Source organism: Bos indicus x Bos taurus, chromosome 14 (assembly GCF_003369695.1).
Source record: "Bos indicus x Bos taurus breed Angus x Brahman F1 hybrid chromosome 14, Bos_hybrid_MaternalHap_v2.0, whole genome shotgun sequence".
Taxonomy (NCBI): domain Eukaryota; kingdom Metazoa; phylum Chordata; class Mammalia; order Artiodactyla; family Bovidae; genus Bos; species Bos indicus x Bos taurus.
Genome location: NC_040089.1, coordinates 7,197,218 through 7,218,566, shown reverse-complemented (window position 1 = coordinate 7,218,566; position 21,349 = coordinate 7,197,218). Strand labels below are relative to the sequence as shown.

The 21,349-nt window shown below is 53.1% G+C and overlaps 1 protein-coding gene across 2 annotated transcripts in view; it reads right to left on the bottom strand.

Moving 5' to 3' along the window:
* Positions 1–14,243: 14,243 nt before the first annotated feature.
* Positions 14,244–21,349, bottom strand: part of ZFAT (zinc finger and AT-hook domain containing) — a 161,603-nt gene continuing 154,497 nt past the window's right edge. For both annotated transcript variants that reach the window (XM_027560778.1, XM_027560780.1), the window contains one exon: positions 14,244–15,724. In XM_027560778.1, coding sequence (XP_027416579.1) covers positions 15,485–15,724 — 240 coding nt within the window. In that variant the 3' untranslated portion in view covers positions 14,244–15,484. The remainder of the gene's footprint in view (positions 15,725–21,349) is intronic.

The following is a 21,349-nucleotide window of genomic DNA, read 5'->3' as shown; positions in this document are numbered from 1 at the left end:
GGCTACAGTTCATAGGGATTCAAGGAATCAGACATGACTTAGTAACTAAACAGCAATAACAAGAACATATGATCACGTAAGTTATCATGCAAAACGGAGTACTTGTGAGAGTGGGAGGGGCTTCTAGTAAGAATTATGCCAGGGCTCCAGGACTGAACTGATGCTGCCACAAACTGGTATGTATAAAACCCTGAAGGTGCTGGGTGTGGTGTTTTGCGGTGATGTTGAATTCTTTCATGGGTGTATTGGAAGATGGTGTAGCCCTGATTCCTACAAGCAACAAAGTCATGGCCAATGCAGTTGTTACCCAGTCACCTTGGGCCAGAGGGTCAGAGAGACTCCCTGTGTTCCTCATCCTCACCCATCCCTCCCGCATTTCCATCTTCATAGGGCGCCTGCGTGACTCTCTGCACCTGCCAAGCAAAGGCACCAAGTGGCACCTGGGGTGGTCTCCCTGCCTTGCTCAGTGGGCTACTCCTTCCCACTGTCAGATCTCAGCACAGCCAGACCCTCCTCGGGGCCCCAACCTCTCCACCCGACGCAGACGCCTGCCCTGTGTTTCCCTGCTTCTCCTGCACTGTGATGTCTAATCTCCCATGTGCTTCCTGGTTAGACTGTGAGCGCCCCCAGCCTGGGGCTGTGCCTTATTTGCCCTGGACCCAAAGCACAGTGAGTGCACACAGCAGATGCTCAGTGAACTAATGAGATACAGTCTGGGCCCCGGGCCAGTGGGTAGGAAAGCGGGGAGGGAGGAGGCCCTGATCCCAGCGCTCCCATCTTGTAGAAGAGGAAAGCGCACGCCTTGTTATCATTAGAAGTTGGTTGGCAAAGTGCCACTGCCCAGGCACACCCCCAGGGCAACACAAAAGGAAGTGAATTCCAAGTGGATGTGCCCGGCAAGACTTCCAAGGGCAGGGAGCACCTGAGCTGGCTGGGAGGAGGGGAAGGCCGCCCAAAAAACAGGAAGGACTTAGTGGCGTGGCCCTGGAGCCACGATGGCATCTGGTGGGGGAGGACCACAGCCGGGGACACAGGGTCAGGCGTCCCCCAGGAGGCTTCGAGGAGCCCTCCCCCAGGCTCTGCGCCAACCATCTGCGCACCAGCCAGGCCCAGTGCAGAAGCAAAGGCCTCCGCCGGCAGGGGTGAGTCAGTGCAGACGCCTGGCTTGGATTTACGGTGACGCACATTGATTCTGGCTCTTGGAGGGTGTCAGCTCACCCGTAAATTAAAGGATTTATCTCGAGGAGCTACAGAGATAAGTGGCTTTGCACATAAATACCTTTTCTTTTTCTACTAAGAGCGCTAATGTGCTGAGGACTTCTGTGGGAGAGGTTTGAGGAAGCTCATGCCATATCCCTGGGTCTGGCTCTGGGCAGGTATGTAGACAGAGCCAAGGTGCCCCGTCCCTGGTCTAACCTCAGCTCAGCAATGGGAGTGCAGTCTGCCTCACCTTGTGTGTTAGCTGCTCAGTCGTCTCCGACTCTTTGAGCCCACCAGGCTCCTCTGTCCGTGGGATTCTCCAGGCATGAACACTGGAGTGGGTGGTCAATCCTTTCTCCAGGGGATCTCCCCAAAAGGGACTGAACCCAGGTCTCCTGCACTGCAGGCAGATCCTTTCCCATCTGAGCCACCAGGGCAGCGCTCTGCCTCACCTTGCTAGGTGCTGAAGGATTCACTCACTCATTCATTCATCAAACGTCAACTGAAAGTTTGTTGTGCCGCTCTGGGGCCAGGGGCTGTGGATGGACACAGAGGTGGACTAGACCTAGTCCCTGCTCTCTGGAGCCCACCTGACGGTGGGGGACACAGGTGGTCAACGACTGAGATGACATCAGGTGCGATCTGTGCTGTGAGGAAAGGGGACGGACTGATGTGAATGGTATGACCTGGGCTGAGGGCAGAGGCTATTCAGATGGGACGGGCAGGGCAGGCCTCTCTGAGGAGGGCACATGAGCTGAGCCCCAAAGACTGAGAATGAGGTAGGCTTGCAAAGAGGAAGAGGAGGAAGGTTGTTCCGGACAAAGAGAATTACAGAGACATGGGAAAGCTTGGAATGTTCCAGAAACAGAAAGGAGGCCAAAGTAGACACTAAGCAGGGAAGGGAGATGGGGGTGGGATGAACTGGGAGATTGGGATTGACATACATACACTGCTGTGTACAAAACAGATAACTAGTGAGAACCTACTACATGCATAGGGAGCTCTACTCCTTGCTCTGCGGTGATCTAAATGTGAAGGAAATCCACAAAATAGGGGGCATATGGAGACACAGAGCTGATCCACTTTGCTACATAGCAGAAACTGACACAACATTGTAAGGCAACTACACTCCAATAAAAATTTTTTAAAAAATAAATAAAGTGGCAGGAGACTGGTGAGCAAGTGGGAAAGAGGTAAGAGAGGACCCCGCAGGCCAGTGGATGAAGTTCACATTTGACTGAAAACCTCCTGGGAAGCCAGGGAATGGACTTGAGCAGGGAGGTGAGATGACTCTGTTTGCAGGGTGCTCTGGGGCAACACTGGAGACCGGATGGGAGGGGTCGGGCCTGGAGGAAGGATGTTAGGGCTGGGTGGGCACCCAGGTGAGAGGTGAGAGGGCAGGAGGCCACTCAGAGGTGGGGGAGGGGACAGAAAGTAGACAGACACCAGCTGCGTTGAAGCACGCGGTCCATCCCTACTCCAGGCGAGCGATCCAGGCTGCCAGGCTTCCTGGGCTACAGCAAACACCGCCCAGGCCGCCCGTGTGGAGGCCACGCAGCCCAGCCTCACAGCCCGCGGACGCTGTCCTCGGATTCCCACGTCCGGGCCGCCTCTGGGCTGAGTCCTCTGAAGCCTGAGAGGCAGCAAGCATCAAGACACACTCTGCTTGGTGGATCAGGTTTATGTTCTATGAGCCCAGGGAAAGCTCCTGGGGAAAGCACACGTTGTTGCCCTACCAAATGATCATTTCACCTAAAATCTGTCCCCGCGTAGGGTCTTTTTCCTTCTATTTAGATGTCCTATTATTTTTTATCCCCCTTTTATAATTTTTGAAAAGGATCGTTCCCTTCAGTTTTCCTATAATCAATCTTTATTTAGAAAGTGGTATTTTTAATTTTGGTTTGTATCCTTAGGCGTTTGTTATCAGGCTACCTGCTTATTTGGCAAAATGGCTTTCCACTGATTGGTCCCAAATGAATTGGTTTGGGGTGAACCACCCCTATGCCAGCATCCTCCACAGGACAGCTGTTTTTCAGAGATGAGGGTACCTGCACTCCCTTTACCCACGGAGCACCCCTACCTCCAAAACAGTCTGCAGCTCCCTACGCTTCTTGATGCCTGTGCTGGAAGAGACACTCTTTTTCTTTTTTCTCATTCCCTGATGATGCATCAAGAGAGACTAAAGTTGGAAATCCAGTTCCTGGTACCGAAACAGTAGGTACAGGTGCTGGGACTCAGACTTTGGAAGGAGTCAGCCCCAAGGCAGCCAAGGTCACGTGGGGAGGGGGCAAAGCCCTTCTGTTAGGCAGAGAGAACGGCTGGGAAAAAAAAAAAGAGGAAAATCAAAGAAGGTGGGGAGAGGGCCAACTACTGACAGGAGAGCACCAAGGAAGGAGAAGAGCCCACCCAGGCTGGGCTCAGGTCGTCTTTGGCAAATGTTAAGGTGCAAGGGCAGGCATCTCGGGGCCACTCCTGTCTCCTGATCAAAAGGCACTTTCATCATCAGAGCACAGAACAGTCCAGGAGCTGAATGGTGGCAAATTGATTCTCAGCTCTGTGTGTGTTATAGCCGACCATTAATAATTCATGCCGCAGCAAGATGACGAGAGTCGGCGCTGTCATCAGCGCCCTCCCCCAGCCGTCAGCACCTGCTCCCTGCCACCGACCCCTTTGGGGGACCGCCGTCCCTCTCTCTGCCTGGGACCAGAAGCGCCGGCCTGCTGTATCATGCCGTGCCTGACACGCCCGTGACAAATGCTGACATCCTGCATCAAGCGTTTCCTTCCAACCACCCCAAATCACACGGGCTACAATGTGTTGATTTATCCTCCTCCCCATGTCCTCAGCCTCACCCCTGCCCCTCGGAGGATGCAGGCCAGCTGGACAGGTCCCCGGGTGGCAGCTTAACTCCCACTGGCCTCTGCCCCAGAGCAGCAGATGACCCCATGTGGGCCTGGACATCCAGCCCTGGGACCAGCTTTTGCAATGTCTTCAGGCCACTGGGCAGGTTTCAAAGGGGGTGATGAAGTCTGTGTTATTTCCCTCCTCCTGCCCCCCCAACCCTAATTTTTGGTGCAGTTTGTCCTGGCACATCCCCAGACAGCCGTTTCCATTCTTGCCTGAGAAGAGCTTCAGGACGCCTCCCGTCCCTTCTCCGCTCCACTCCTCAAAGTGGCCCCACATGCTTTCATGGTGGTGACCACGCAGTCCCCGTGGTGGGGAGGGCAGCTGTGACTCAGCCGCCCACCCCCAGCGGGTGCAGCCGCAGCCCCTCTCATCTCACCCCGTGTCAGGGGGGCTTACAGGTCAATGCAGCCCACAATAAATCAAACCAAGACCATAAAGCAGGGTCACTGCAGACGCCCTGGGAATCTGGAGACCCAGAGACGGCGAGCACCACTCACCGGACCCCACACTTCACACCATCATTTCTTGGTGCTGCTTTTCTTTCCCCATTTACCTCCTGAGGGTATTCATGTTTTTATTCAATAACTATGGAACCCTTACAATATGCCAGGCACTGTGCACCAGGCACTGGGGAGGTGAAGCAGAGAGCAAAGTGCAGCCCCTGGAGCTTGGGTTCTAGTGTGAGGGGAGGAGAGGGGCAATAATCACAACATAGAGATGTGGATGCCGACAGAGATGCAGGTACAGATGTTAGCACTGAGTTGGGGGAGGGTGACAAATGCATCACAAGACCCCTTCACTCCCTTTATGGATGCTATCTCTGATACAAGAGTCTTCAATTCTTCCCCTGAAACCAACACACATTTTAAAAAATGGTTAAAAGAAAGCAATGCTCACACTGCCATTTTCTGACCACGTGTCCCACCAAGAAGGACGTAGCTTAGCTGCACTGGCGCAGAATGAAGACATTTCCTCACCTCCAGTCTCCCTCCTCCAAGCTCCCCAAGCCTCAGACCACCCTTCTTCATTATCCCTAAATATCCCAGCCCCTCACCTTCAGGGAAACGGGTTTGAGATTTGTTCTTGAATCTCCTGGCTTGGCCGCCTCAAGAATACACCTTTTCTCTGTTGCAAACCCTGGTGTCTCTGTGTTTGGTTTACTGAACGTCAGGCAAACAAGCCTGGTGGGGTCACAGGAGGGGCAGCAGGGAGCTGGGAGGCTGGAAGGAGGAGGAGGTGCCGGGAGGTCATGGCCTGAGCAGGGACTCGGCCCCACGGATGGAGGGGCCGTGGTAGACCAGAAGGAATTGTGCACCCTAATCGTATCTTCACGGGCCCCTCTGGCAGCTGGGCTGAAAACGACCATGAAGAGCAACAGCAGGAAAAGGAGGTGAGCCAGTGGGGAGCAGGACCAGGCCAGGTGGCGCTGAGACCCAGCAGGTAGCTGGGAATGGTGCCTGGGGACAGCCTCTGGGTGGTTCTCTTACAGGGAAAAACCTGTTCCTTTAACCTTTGCTTCCAGTTGTTCTGTTGCTTTGTTCACTAAAAGGACACTGTCTATTCGTAAGAGCCTGCCCCGGGGAGCCCTGCCCCTCCACCTGAAAGTTAACACATCCCCTCCCCAAGGCCATTCCAGGAGATATTTGCAAGATCAATGGCCTTTTTACTTTACTTCCTCCCCTCTCTGTTCTGTAAAAGAAACTGGCATACAGACCCCAATAAGATTGTTATTCAGAGACCGTAATCTACCATCTTGACCACCTGTTGGCTTTCCTTGCCCGATACACTGGTCTTTCTACTTGTCTACTGAGTGTGTTCCCCATGGAGTCTCACACATGCACTCCAACCTATTGGTCGTCGTTTGGTGAGCAGAACAATCTTTTTTTTTTTATTTTGTATTTTGTACTGGGATATAGCCAATTAACAATGTTGTGACAATTTCAGGTAAGTAGCAAAGGGACTCAGCCATACATTCATGTATCCACTCTCCCCTAAACTTCCCTCCCATCTAGGCAGCCACAGAACATTGAGCAGAGTTCCTTGTGCTGCACAGTAGGTTCTTGTTGGTTATCCATTTCAAATAGAGCAGTGGGTACATGTCCATACGTGTCCATCCCAAACTCCCTAACTATCCCTTCCCTCTTCCCACCCACTCCCCACACCCCGCTCCTGCCGCCTCTGCAACCGTAAGTTCATTCTCTAAACCAGAGCGAGCTTGACTCAGTAACACTTCTACAGGGAGAGTAATGAGTGGGCTGATGGGCTGGATGTGGGGCAAATAGACGCCTCTCCTCCCGACAGAACCTATGCCGTCCACTACACCTGGAGGAGGTGCGGTCTGCTGCCCACAGCTCACTCCCGGGAGGCCCCGGGCACCAGACGAGCTCTGCCCTGGGTGTTGCTGCTTCTGCTTGTCCCCAGGGCTAGGTGGACAAGATGACCAAATGGGCCTTCCCGTGCTAAGGGTCTACTGTGCACATGGCTTGGCCAGGCCCTTCCCTGAGGACCGTAGGCCATTCTTCATGACTGGCCTCTGCTGAGTCCCCAGTTCACAGACGGGTGTCTCGGCATCTCAAACTAGCATGGGTGGGGTTAACCCTGCAGGGTCTTGGCCCCAAGAGCTGGCAGGCAGCGAGCGAGGCTCACACCTGGGCCCCACGACTCTGGGCCACTTCTCTTCTCCCTTAAGAGAATTATGACTTCCTCTCCCTTGGTCCTGGGACAAGGCTGTGAGCCTCTCCTGGCTCAACTCTTTCACTGAGTCACAAAGCACCTTCTGCCATTCCTTCCCCGAGTCCTCCCTTGGTTTTAAGTCTTTGAAAAGCAGTGATTTTATGGGAATAATATAGATTCTATAAACTTTTTTATAAAACAAAATATATGTTTATGCTTACATAGATACATTGAAAATAAATCCATAAAAGATAAACAGTTTTGTTCTCTAGAATCTGTATTTTCTTCTCTGTCCTTTTCTGTACTTTTCCAAATTCCCTGCCATTTATAGGAGGCATTATTGCACGAGGTTTACGAACATGGAGTCTGGGACCAGGAGGCCTGGATTCATATCCTTGGCCCCACAGACTCCTCTCATCTGGGGCCAATCCTCAGCCTCTTCTTTCTCTTCTTTAAAATGGGGTCATAAGAACACCTCGGCCACTGTGTTAGGGCTGTTATCAGGACCAGTGAGGCGGGGCCAGGGAACTGTGGGTGGTTCTCCGGTGAGCACTCCAAGCTGAGTGAGTGACAGCTCTCATGAGGGCCTTGACCTGCTTTAAAATCACAGGGTGCAGAGCATTTTCAGAGAAATATTTTTAAAATAATTCAAGAGCCAGGGTAGGGACAGGAGAATTAAAGTTCGTTCTAATCTTCAAAGCCTGTGAATCCGAGGCTTCTGCACCACAGACATTTTCAAAGCTTCCTGGAATCTATCTTCATTTGGTGCCTAGGCACAGGGGAAGATGTCAAACAGGCCTGCGGCCAGAGTCAATTAACAAGACAGCGGATGTGAGGAGACGTTCCTTGGGGAAGAAGCAGGGCTTCCCTTGCTGTGTCGTGTGGGTGGGGGCTTCGGAGATAGGGTGTGTGTGTGTGTGTGTGTGTGTGTGTGTGTATCTGTGTGATGTATGTGATATGAGGTGGGTGTGTGGTGTGGTGGTGCAAACGTGGGTCTCCAGGGCTTGCACAAAAGTAACAAACACACAAAATTGGAGTGCACGTGTGCGACTCCATGGGGAAGCACTAAGCAGACTATTTCCCTCCACACCCAGGGAAGCTGACGGTGTGTCTTGGCTGCAGAGGCCAAGTGCACGTCCAAGGGAGGAAAAGACGCAGGCTCTCCGTGCTGACCTGACGGGGTGCTGGCAGTGACACGGGCCAGGCGCCATCAGGAGACCAGAGGCAGGAAAAGCCAGCAGGATGAGAAAGGCCTCGGAGGGTGGGGACAACGCTGGGCCACAAAGAACCCTTGTTGTTTACTCACTAAGTTATTACCGACTCTTTGTGACTCCGTGGACTGTAGCCCACCAGGCTTCTCTGTCTTTGGGATTCTAGAGGCAACATACTGGAGTGGGTTGTCATTTTCTCCTCCAGGGGATCTTCCTGGACCAGGGATTGAACCCACGTCTCCTGCACTGGCAGGCGAATTCTTTACTGCTAAGCCACCAGGGAAGCCCAACAAAGAACACACTTCTGGTTCAACAGGAATCTGAAGTCCGGGTCAAAATTCACATCCCTGTCTGATACAGGCTGGGGGTGGGGTGGATCAGTTAGAAGTTGGGGGACCGGGTCAGATCAATGTAGCACGGGATTAACAACAGAGAACCTGTATTTAGGGAGGACATTTTCCCAGCTTCTCTGGGAGGCACGGCCAGATCAAACTGAACCTAAAACCCTGGCTGAGGCAAAAAGCATTCATTGATTTTGTAAGCCCAAGGAAGATCATCCAACTTAATTAAGATGGGCTCACCCTGGGCCCATCCCTGTTAGTAGCAGGAAGGCAGCAGGGAGTGGGAGGAGGGAAGGGGGTGCCAAGGGGGAGTGGCCTCTGGGCAGAGCAAGAGTCCCCCCATTGAAGGGTCTGCTCAGTGTTCCTCGGGGTCCAGGCTCCAGGGTCTGCTGTCTTAGACAGCGGGGAGCAGAGCAGCGTCTTAATTAATCCGCAGAGAGCGCCTTGACCTCAGCATCACCCTCTGTTCTCAATCACTCAATCCTTCTAATTTCCCAGCAATTTAATTAAAGGATCTTCCCTCTTACAAGAATGTCTCATTTTCCTCGGAGCAGCAGTAAAAGAATCAGGAGCCTCTAGAGTTGCTTCACTATCAGAACAGAAAGCAGCCAACACAATGACTCAGATGCCCCCCAACTCCACACCCCGTCTCCCACCCCCATCCCATTCCCCATTCCACCCCCACCCCCTACCCAATAACAGAGCAGGAAATCGAGGCCCAGGGAGAAGAGGGGTATCCTCAGGGTCACAAGAACGAGTGGCAGACTCAGATCATGACAAACCCATCCCCTCCATCTCCCCTCCGTCCACTCCATGAAGGGCTGGAATCTTCAACCAGCGACTCCAGTTTATTCCTCTTTAAAATGGCATGGTGCCCATCAAAGTTAAATTCGAGTGCAAAAGTGTTTGGTTGCTGGAAATCAACACTGAGACAAATGCCTTTGCAGTTCCTAAGAATCTGGCCCCATCGACCCAGGCACCTAGGACAGGGGTCAGTTAACAGAAGCCTGTGGGGCCCATCTGGCCCCGCCACCTATTTTTGCCAATAAAGCTTTATTGGAACACACACATTTGTACACAGTTACCATACCATCTACGGCTGCTTTCGGATGTCATGGGCAGAGGTGAACAGTTTGCCACAGAGACTAGGTGGCCCACAAGGCCTAAAATATTAAACCCCAGGTGAGAGTCTGTGATCTCATCAAGAAGCCTCCAAGGGCTGGAGGAATCAAAATACCTTCCCTGAGAAATCAGAGTAATAATAGCTACAGTACATGGGGTGCAGGCTGCATGCCAAGGAAACCAGAGGTCAGCTTTTAGAACGCTGCCACAGGGAACTCTCTCGCTGACCCCACGGGTGGGTGAGAACATCCCCATGCAGAGGAGCTCACAGAACCTCAGGGGGGCTGAGGGACCCCAGAGACCACGGAGCTGTGAGCCAAGGACAGAGCCTTGCTCCACATCCCCCTGGCACCAGCTCCTCCACATGGGGCGATGTCCTCAGCGGTCCTCCAGCCCCAACCCTGTGCCCGGTGGTAGGGAATGGATGCTCAGACAGTGGAAGAGACCTCCGAGGCCGCTCAGAGATGGAGAAAGGCCCAGGGCTCCTGGCTCCCTACGCAGAGCTCCATGCATCCTGTCGGGCTGGGCTAAGGTGATGCGGAGGCTGGAATGATGCAGTACCCGCTCCGAGTTGGGTGAGGCACTGAGCAGGTGAGGGCATGCTTGCCAAGTTGCTTCAGTCATGTCCGACTCTTTGTGACCCCACGGACTGTAGCCCTCCAGGCTCCTCTGTCCATGGAACTCTCCAGGCAAGGATAATGGAGTGGGTTGCCGTGTCCTCCTCCAGAGGATCTTCCTGACCCAGGCACTGAATTCAGGCCGGAGTTCTTACATCTCCTGCATTGGCAGATGGCTCTTCACCACTAGCACCACCTGGGAAGCCCCGTTACTGCTGCTGCTGCTGTTAAGTCGCTTCAGTCATGTCCGACTCTGTGCGACCCCATAGACGGCAGCCCACCAGGCTCCCCCGTCCCTGGGATTCTCCAGGCAAGAACACTGGAGTGGGTTGCCATTTCCTTCTCCAATGCATGAAAGTGAAAAGTGAAAGTGAAGTCGCTCAGTCGTGTCTGACTCTTAGCGACCCCATGGACTGCAGCCTACCAGGCTCCTCTGTCCATGGGATTTTCCAGGCAAGAGTACTGGAGTGGGGTGCCATCACCTTCTCTGTGAGAAGCCCTGCTAAGCAGGTACCAAACCTCACGTCCAGCCACAGAAGAGTGACCAACACAACTTCAGTATCCCGCTTTTCAGATGAAGATACTGGGGTTCAGAAATAGAAAGGGTTGTGTCCCATGGCACCCAGCTAGCAGAGCCCACGCACAGACACAGGTTCCCGCAAGTCCCAAGTCTTTTTCTTCCCTCTGCCCCAGGCTTCCAGGTGAACTGGAGACAGCAGCAGAGAAAGTCATGACCCCCTTCTGCTCTCTGGGGGCTGTCCTGATCCTCTGAACCCACTGTGTACCTGCCGGGCACCCAGCCCGGCTCAGGGGCTTGTCATCCAGGAAGCTCCTGGCTCCCCCTGCTGGTGTTGATCCCACAGCCCCACCTCTCTGAGTTAAAAACCTGCTCTGGCTCAGTTTTCACTCCCCTCTGACTGGAGCTTGCAGGTTACAAAGAGATTCCACAGGCTTTGGCCCAAGTGACATGCACGCAGACTACACGAGGGTGGAAGAGGGCTGGATACAAAGGGCTTTGGAGCTGGTCGTGCCTGCGTTCAAATCCCCACGGGCCACCAGCAGCCAGGGCAACGTCCTCCTGGCCTCTTTCCCCTCATACGATTACTGGGGAGAAAAGTAACAGTCAAGAAGTATTTGTTGAGCATCTTCTGACCTCCTGCTCCACTAAACTTTGGGTATGCAGACGCCTGACTGTGTGATGCTGGCCAGACCTGACTTCAGTGTCTTGTGTATTTTATTCTGAAAACCAAGGCGGCTAAATTGGATCAAGGCTCTTAGCTTAGCACCCATGAAGCTCGTGTGTGTGTGTGTGTGTGTGTGCGTGTGTGTGCGTGCTCAGTCGTCTCTTTATGACCCCATGGACTGTAGCCCACCAGGCTTCTTTGCCCATGGGGTTTTCCAGGCAAGAGTACTGGAATGGATTGCCATTTCCTTCTCCAGGGATTTTTCTGACCCAGGAATCAAGCTTGTATCTCCTGCATTGGCAGGCTGATTCTTTTAGCACTGAGCCACCAGGGAAGCCCTGCTCTGTCCTTTCTGATTATCATAAACCAGGGAGTCAGCTGTGGCCTCTCCCAGGCTCTGGGGCTCTTCTGGTGGTAACCCACCCTCCAGCCACTCGATCATTCATTCACACATTCAACACGGTTATGAGAGAAGACGATGACAATAATCGTGGAAAGTGAAAGCTGTTCAGTCGTGTCCAGCTCTTTGTGACCCCATGGACTGTATGGTCCATGGAATTCCCCAGGCCAGAATATTGGAGTGGGTAGCCTTTCCCTTCTCCGGGGGATCTTCCCAACCCAGGGATCAAACCCAGGTCTCCCACATTGTAGGCGGATTCTTTACCAGCTGAGCCACAAGGGAAGCTCCAATAATTGTGGGGATGGTAATAATTAACCCAGCTCGGAAGCTTGTGCTGCATTAGGAGATGAACAGGCATCACCTTTTCTAAGCCTCACAATGACTTAGTGAGGAAGGTGCTCCTGTGATCTCCATTTTAGAGATGGAAAAACTGAGGCTCAGAGAGAATGTGTGATGGACCAGCTTGTAAGTGGTGAACCCCCAGCTTCAACCCAGGAGTCTGACCTCAGACATAGCCAAGGTTTAAAGGTGTATCCACACTTCACAGGCTGCCAGGTGATAGGTTTGCAGAGACCCCGCATCCTGGGCCGAATCTACTGATGATTACAGTCAATCTGTTGTGACCAAGGAGGCACAGTGAGCATCCCGCCCTCCAGAAGCTTCTTTCGAGGCTCATTTCCTTCAGGTAGCTGGGAGGGATGTATGTGACCTAAGAACTCACCACAGGCGGTTCTGCCACTGCTGATTCCCTCGTCAGTTTCTCCTGGACTGTCACCCGAGGGCCCCCCTGAGGGCGGGGCGGCTCCCATCACCCACTGGCCTGGTTCTGGGATGGGTGGCCCTAAAAGAGGTGCAATGTGGAAGGACCAAGGAGAGGGGCGGTGCGAAAACGCCGCAGATGACTCCAACCTGACTTGCCTTCTGTCGACACTGACCTTCCTTCCTTCGTCTGTTTCGTGATAGTTTAGTACACCGAGCCGTCACTGCCTTCTTAGCCTGCAGGAAGTGTAACAACTGTTATCCACCACAAACCACCAAAGCCTTAAATTGCAGCAGGAATAGTGACAGTAGTGATAGATTAGAATTTTTAAAATCAAACCCAAACATTTCCCCGTCACGGCTAAGAGAAGGGCCAAGTTGACTGGAAAATAATTTACTTAGAAAATTTTGTGATGTATGGTGAATTAAGTCCTCCCTTCAGAACACGTTTCTGCTTTTGTTTTTTGTTATTTTTCCTCTTCCAAAGTAATACTCCACTTAATTGATTCCCAAAGACCTTCTGCTACGACCTAAAACTGTTGCCACTGGGGGGAGATGGGCATGGACCTGGACTTCATCTACGGGTGAGATGGACAGTTCATTCTGAAATTTTAAAAGGGGTGAGGCGGGGTGATGGAGTTGGAATCAAACAGTCTTTTCAGCCTTGAAGGATGGAACCAAAGGATACAGGGAACATCATCAGTGACAACAGATCATGTATTTTAAATACTTACTACAAGAAAAACGAATTTGCTAAATTGGCCCTGTAGATATGGTTATAAAATAAGTCACCATCTCCTCAGACAACTCAAAACTCAGGCTTCTCTGGTGGCTCAGCTGGTAAAGAATCTGCCTGCAATGCAAGAGACCTGGCTTCGATCCCTGGGTTGAGAAGATCCCCTGGAGAAGGGAAAGGCTACCCACTCCAGTATTCTGGCCTGGAGAATTCCTTGGGGTCAACAATCTAAGATAACAGGAAATTTAAAAAAACCCTCAAAACTCAGAGCAACTAATGCCGCTGTGCATCCACGGCCACACTGGGAGGTCACAGCCTCCTTCCTGGGCATTTCTCTGCTCGACACTGTGCCAAGCACCTCATGTATTCTCTCGGTGAATCTCACTGCCTCTGAGTCTTATCGTCACGTGTATGACGCGTCTAGCATACTAGACTAACTGTGGTGATCATTTTGTAATGTATAAAAACATCCAATGACTATGCCATGTACCTAGAATTAACATAGTGTTGTAGGTCAATCATACAGCAAGAAACAAACAAACACACAGGCTTCTAAATATTGAGGGGAAAAAATCCATTATTTGGTTGTACCATTCACTTCTACCAAGATTGGTAAAAGCTCACCATCCTTACTAGAGAATGACTCAAAGCTCATTCTTTAGTGGTGGTGGTGTTTAGCCGCTAAGTCCTGTCCAACTCTCGACCCCACGGACTGCGGGATTTTCCAGGCAAGAATACTGGAGTGGTTGCCATTTCCTTCTTCCAGGGATCTTCCCGACCCAGGGATCAAACCTTCATCTTCTGCATTTGTAGGTGGATTCTTTACCACTGATCCCCCAGGGAGGGCCCATTCTTCACTGAAAATGGGTCAATAATGTCCTCCTTGGCCACAAAAGAGAACCAGCCGTTGTAGGATTAAAAACGATTCTCAAGCTTTTTTCTTTGTTACTGAACGGAAACCTTTGGCTGTTTTTAGTACCCAAATAGCGTCAAGGACTTTGTTTCGTGTGAACAGTTTTGTGAGTCCTCCTATGTCATTATTTCCATTATTTCATTGTTTAGAAATGTGAAAGTCTAAAGCCATGAAGAACAGTTTGGCAATTTACACCTCAAAAGGATGGTTTATTCAAATAATTGGTTAGAATCACTATAAATTAAATAAAACTTCATTTGATAAAAAAAAAAAAAAAAATCTTGACCTCAGTGAGCTGGACAGTGAGTGACGCCATCAGGAGACCCCAGGGCTGGATGGGGGGTGGCGGTACTTGCCTTGACACCCCCACAAAGCTGTCACACAGCAGAGGCGCAAAAGGTGTGGGCTTTACCAAGAGCCCCTGGATGAAAAGGTCAGACTTAGGAGCGTCGGGAAGGCCTGACGGTGGGTTTACTGCCCCTCCTGAAGCGGGGAGCGGCTGCTGCCTCCTCTAGGCTGCAGCAAACCAAAGTGAGGTGCCAGGAAGTGGAAGGGAAGACTACTGGCCTCTCATAGTGACCCCGAAACAAGGCTCACGCTTTAGAGGGAGAACGACGTCACCATCGAGTTCTGGGGCCTGGGGTCTCAGAGGGGGTGGGAGGTGGCGGGGGGCAGACATAAATCCGCCAACCTAAAGGAGGAGAAGGACTCTGGTAGAGGAATGCTTTGATTCTATCCACCCCACCTCCTTAGAGCAGGTGGCAAATAGGAAAAAGTGCATTTATTGGAAAAGCAAAAGAATTCTAAGAGAGGAAGCTGAGACCCCTCCACCTGGGATGGGACTGGGTCATCAAATCACGCTCACGTCACATGATAGTAAGTGCTTCGGAGGCTCCAGGAGGGCGGGACTCTGCAGGCCCATCCCTCCCCTCTTTTCTCTGCTAAGTGATTCAGAAACGCTAAGGTCACCTCCTCTGGCGGCTGTCTTTCGGTCACCGGGCTGCAGGGCAGTCCCAGATAAAGACGGGGAACCTACACGGGGTCGGGGGACAGGCGTTGGGGCCATGATTCAGAGAAGGTGCTGATGAGGACTGGGGTGGGGAGGGGTGGTCTCTGTTTGAATCTTGACGCAAAGGGGCTGCCCAGGGAGGGCCCTGTTTGGGGAAGTTGATGCGAAAGTCCTCCTGGAAGCGGGTGAAGTGGGGGAGGGTGTGTGTGTGTCTGTGCTGCAGGGAGGGGAGAGGGGGGCTCCCGTATTGCTGGTGATGCCAACCGATGGCCTTACCCACCCAGAGGAGGACCAGGAGGGCCCCGCGTGGCCACTGGAGCCGGGAGGGCAGACACGAGCGCATGCGGAGCACCGGTCTGGGGCCTTCCCGGGTGCAGCCCTGCCTCATGGCTCTGTGGCACACCCCGAGTCCCTAGAGCTCGGGGGCGGGCGGCCCCGAGGCCTGCTCCTCCACTGGCTGCACGGCCTCCTGCACGTAGACAATGAACTCTGAGGCCTCCCCGCCCTGAGTGTAGACGGTGACCGTCTCGATGCCCTCCACGTCGTCGGACGACACCACCAGGTGATGCTGCTCGGCCAGCTCGACGGAGGCCTGCTGGAGGGTCTCCTGGATCATCACCGTGTGGTTGGAGCTGGGCTCCTCGTCTGTGACCTGCGGGAGGGAGGGAGAGAGGTCACAAGGCAGGCCCCAATTCCAGTCCAGCCGGGACCAGAGGAATCCCATCGACTGGCTACGGAGCAGGCCGATTCCAGACAAGGCCAAACTCCAGCTGGTGCTAATGCCCTGACTCTGTTCTGGTCTGTTTTACAACTGCTATTGATCTTGAGAAGAGAAATCATACAGATAACATAGGCAAAAATTAGAAAGTGTTGAGACCCTAAGAGTTGCAAAAGTGACTGACAGAAAACCAGCCGAGGAGGAAAGTGACGGGCCCGGACTTGCCGAGCTGGGGAATGACCGCCTCGGACACAGAGCAGACGTCAGGGTGGCTGGCCTTGCCCAGGGGCTGTGAAGGCGAGGCAGGAAGAGCCTCTCTGTCCTGCACTTGGTGGGGCGTACACAGCACCTCCCTCGCTGCGGGCTGTGAGCCTGGAAAGGCCACTTTCCCCCATGACCCTCGCTGTCTCATCTGTGAAACAGAGATTAGAATGCCCACTTCAGAGAACGGCTCGGAGAACTGAAGACGCTTTTGTAAGCAGAGCGGGTGCTTAATATTGCCATGCCTTCCAGGCCCTCATTCAGGTACTAACAATGTTTCCCTACGGTACTGAGGCATGTCAGTTACTCACTCATTCATTCATTCAACAAGACCGTCCTCGTTTCATCAGAGTCCCAGTGGACTGAGCTCTCTGAGGGCCAGGCTGTCACTACCATGGCACAGCTCTCCCCAGATACAGGCGGGCGGGGCAGGTGTGGGCCCAGGGCAAGCAGCCAGTGTCTGTGGAAGGGTGCTCCGCTGGGTGCCAGTGAGTGATGGATGCTCGGGGAGCACATGGGGGAAAGCCAGTGTAGGGGGGCAGACACAGGACAGGGCGGTGCTCTGACAGAGCGCCAGGGCAGCCTCCAGGGGAGGCATGGGGGTGGGCTTCAGGCAGAGCGGGGACAGAAGGAGCAAGGACTCCCAGGACCCCCAGGAGAGATCCGGAGCAGTGGGCTTGCTCAGGTGGCCTCTGAGAGCTTCCACTCATGAAATACTTTCGGACTCCCCTCTGGCTGAAGCCTGGCTTACACTTTCCTCCCTGCCCACCCCCTGTAAACACGACCCACACCATCTCTGGGACCCACGTTCAGGCTTCCAGGGGCCTCCCTCGGCCCTGGGCCTGAGCCATTCCCTGCTAGCAGGAAGGGCTGTGTTGGGGGGAGCGTGGTCAGGTTTAATTCAGAGACAAAAATGGAGGAGGCCCATCTGGGGTGGGCGTCACACAGTTACTGATTGGAAGGAACCTCCAACTTGCACAGAACTTTCCAGAAGCTAGAGAGATACCCTGAGTGGGAAGTATTAGCACATTTGGCCTGAGCTGTCTTTCTACAGTAGATGGAGGCCTTTCATCACCCCTTCTTTTACTGTTTGTTTCAATTTCATGAAATGGGGAAATGTACTGTGAACCAAGACTTTAGAAGTAAATATTGATTTACTTCACTTTGAAAGAGGGAACCTGACAGACGGGTGGGAAAGGGAGGAGGGAATACTGGACAAATGCTTTTCTCTGAACTACCGGTCAATTCCACATCAAAGTAAGGAGTTGGGGGGCACGCAGGATTTACGCTGGGGTCCCAGGACCTCACGCGGGCAAATCAAGCCCATCGAGTTCAGGTAAACAGATGCCAACAATCATGATAAAATGGGCGAGATCCACCAATACACGAGCTTTGAGACGCACTCCTGGTGTGACAGCATGATTCATATACAGCGACTGCCATCAGAGGTGAAGCCCGGAACAAGGACGAAGTCACCAACAGTGGACTTCACTGTCCTTCTGAACAACTCTAACACCTGAATGCTGATTGGGGCTGACCCCGCTGCGCAGACAAGGAGGTCCCTCCGGGCCCAGGCCTCGGATGAACAGAGCCTGCAGTGCCTGTTCCCAGGATGGCAGGGCGGGGTCCTGGGAGCCGGCCCAGGATGACCCAGGGGCAGGAAGAAGGGCAGAGACCAAGATGAGGCCTCCGGGCTTGAAACAAGGGAAAATAACTCTGTCCCATGAGGGCTGGGGCCACTTCATGGAAGGCGGTGGTGTCTACAGATGGTGGGAGAAGGCATGGCGGGCAGAGGGGAGGCAGCGAAGAGCAGGTATGTGCTCACCGCCCCGCCAGTCACCAAACTCACTGGGCAGGGTCCCCACCTTCCAGATAGGATCACCAGTTCGGTTCACGCACTGCCAATTCTGAGAGCAAAATGAAATTTCCAAATGTAATCCTCTGGGCTTACTTCACCAGGAAGAGTGATGGACACGAAAGTGAATGTGCAGCCATGGAAATCCTGTGAAGGGTGACCCTCCTGGCCGGCACACGTGTCACGGGAGGGGCATTCAAAGAGTAACCCAGGGTTCGGTCGCCGGCTGGTACTGGCCCGAGTTCACGTTCTCATGAGCTTGAGTGTGCAAATGCCCAGCTTCGCGTGAGGCTGTGGAAACGGGAACTGGGGGGCATGGAGGGCTACATCACAGAGCGGGTGCTGAGCCCCTCCCCCACCCTCGGGCACACCACCTCTGCCAGGACTCACACTCTGCTTCTATGTTTTATGTTTCTGCCAACCACAGACTTCCTTCTCTGCCCCCGTGGCACCCAGTGGACACTCTCCTCACCCCAGGCCCATCACTTGCACACGGCGTCTTGTGGCCTGGGCATCTCAGGGAAACCTCTAGTGCCCAGTGACTCATGTAAGGTCAGTGGGCTGGAAGGTAGCTCAGATCTGGATGTTAATCCAGGTGACCTCAAGTCCGGGGACCTTCCCTGGCTGGTGCTGTGTGGCAGCGACTAAAGAAATGATGTGTCATTGATCAGTAGGGTTAAATTATGACTCTCTACCCGTCCTAATCAGTTTAGGGCTGACTGTATAGCTCTCGACCATTTTCTTTGTTCAGAATGATCGCTCTAGCAGTTTAATCTATTAGCACAGGCTTACAATTGTTCTCCACGGTAGAAATAATCTGCCTTCACGGTGTCATTATCCCCCAAGATAGGTACTCCATTTTCCCCAAGTGCTGTATCTAACACATCTTCCAGCTAAATTATTAGCAGCACAGAGAGCTTAATGGAAAACCTTAACCCACAGGAGTGTGCAAATTATTCACTAAATCAGGCTCTGAGTTCTGCAGCTCTGCCCACCTTGAGTGTTCCAGAATCTAGTTTTCTTCCCTATGTGTGTGGTATGCTAAGTCGCTTCAGTTGTGTCCGACTCTTTGCAACCCTATAGACTGTAGCCCACTCCAGGCAAGAATACTGGAGTGGCTTGCCATGCCCTCCTCCAGGGGATCTTCCTGACCCAGGGATCGAACCAGGGTCTCTTATGTCTCCTGCACTGGCAGGCGGGGTCTTCACCACTAGAGCTGTCTACAGCAGATCACGAACAGAGCCCAGCGCTCCGCAGGGCTCTTCTCTCCTGGAGTTTTCCGCCAAGACCCCACCCTCCCCACAGAGATACAGCAGCTAAGGGGCATCTGGGAAATGAATGGGGTTGGCCTGCACCCCAGTCCACACCTCTGCCCTGCCTCTGAAAGATATGGAGGGGGTCCCGTCTCTAAGACCCAGATGCTTAGCACCCCCACCTGCCATACAAACTCGGCCATAAGTGACAAAAGGGCTTTTGGGCAAATAAATGAAAAGAGGGCAGCACGCAACCCTACGTGCCGTACTGCGTGTCCCCACGGGTGTCCCTGCCCAGCTGGAGCCTGTGTGCCTGGAGCCGCTGCCCTGTGCCCAGTACCCTGCCAGCCGCCTGGGCCCTCCCCGAAACGTGACTGCCCTGCTTGGAGCCCCTCTCTCACTCAAGCTCCTGCCTCAGTGTCACCGTGTCCAACAGGGCTTCCCAGACAACTCCCACCCCCAGCAGAAGCAGCGGCCTCAGACACACCCCCGCATCTCCTGCCCTTGTTCCTTCAGTGCACTGTCGCCCCTGGAGACCACGTCACCTGCTCATCTATCTATTCTTCATCAGGAGCTTCGAGAAGGCAGGGACCCGGGCCGTGTTTTGGCTACTTGATTCCAGCACCTACTATGTGGCGTGGCATGAGGAAGGGTCTGGCCAGGGCCTCATGAACAGTCAGCGTCTGGCCCCACGACTGCATTCGAGGGGGATCTGCATTCTCCACGGTCGTTTACATGCTTTGCAACCAAGGGCCCTTCTTGTCTTTGTTCTGTTACCTAATTTTTTTTTTTTTTCAAATAACATAGTCCTTTAATAATTGGGGGAAATGAAGCAAAAAGTAAGAGAGGAAAAAGAAAAAGGAAAAAGGAATATGCAGAATTGCTTCTTTCAAACGCCACAAGGTATCTTGGCTGAGAAAACATTCTCCCTCAGATGCACAGGACAGTCATCAGCGCTGTGCTGGGCACAGGGCGGGCACGTGGACAGCTGTGGAAAAGCTGACCTCTCCAGAGCAGTCCATCAGGCACTTGGCCTGCACCCCAAGAGAAGATGACAACGGAAGAGGTCCCAAGGCCACATGCCCCCTCAGCCTGTGCCCCAAGAAGATGAAAGAGGTCCCAAGGCCACGTGTCCCCTGAAGCAGCAGGAATGGGAGTCACCGTGCAGAGTGAATGCAGCGGACCCTGCAGGAGGCGGATGCAGCTACCGGGTGGAGGCTGATTTCCTCAGGAAGACGAGGTCTGGTTCTGAAGGGACCTTGCAGCATAAAATGCTGCTCGCCAGGATCCCCACATGCACTCAGGCCCCTCGGAGCATCGCCTGATGATGGTGGCCAGTGGGTGGGCAGACAAAGGTTACCCGGGCCCAGGGAGACTGAGAAACCAGAAGAGGGATGAAAACAAGTTTTAAAATCAGGAGCAGATCTGAAGGGCGGGTGCCTGCAATGGGCTGCAGGGCAGCAAAGGTGCGGCCTTGGCTGCAACAGGGACGAGTTCCATTAGCACCTGCTCTGCAAGACAGACAGAGCAGTGAGCTCTGTCTGGACACCTCTGAATACTGAACCGTTTACTGAATAAGCCATTGGACAAGTGTCTGGCTCTTATCTGTCATACACGCAGCCCCCTGTATTTCAAACACTCTCACTGAGAGTTAACTGTCAGACACTCTGCTAAAGGCTGGAGACAGAACCGTGGGTCCCCCACTTTCTAGACACAAAATGGTTGCCAGTTCAGTGGAGGGGTTGGAGAGGACACTTCTCCTGGACCCCTAGGGTGGGGTGGAGCTGGGTGGGTGGGGAGCAGGTGGTGGTCAGCAGTGGTTTCCTGCAGGAGATGACCCCGGTCTTGAACACTGGAGGGTTTCCAGGAATCGAAAGAATGCAAACATCCTCTCAGGTCCCTTGCACTGCAGAAATTCTCAGACTCTAGGGTACAGTGAGAATTAGAGGGCTGCAGACAAAAATCCAAACACTACAAACCAGAAAACAATGAAAAAGAACCTTGAGGTCAGTTCCTTTAGGTGAAATGCTCCCCTGGGTGTGTTGAAGCTCTAGGGAAGCTGTCTTATTTTTTGCAGCAATTAGGGTTTCACTCACTGCTTAAATTATAGCCAAGCAAGAGCTTCCTCCAGCATTCTCAATAGGAGACTGCAGACCCATTTTCCAAGGTTAATAAGCAAGCATGTTTACT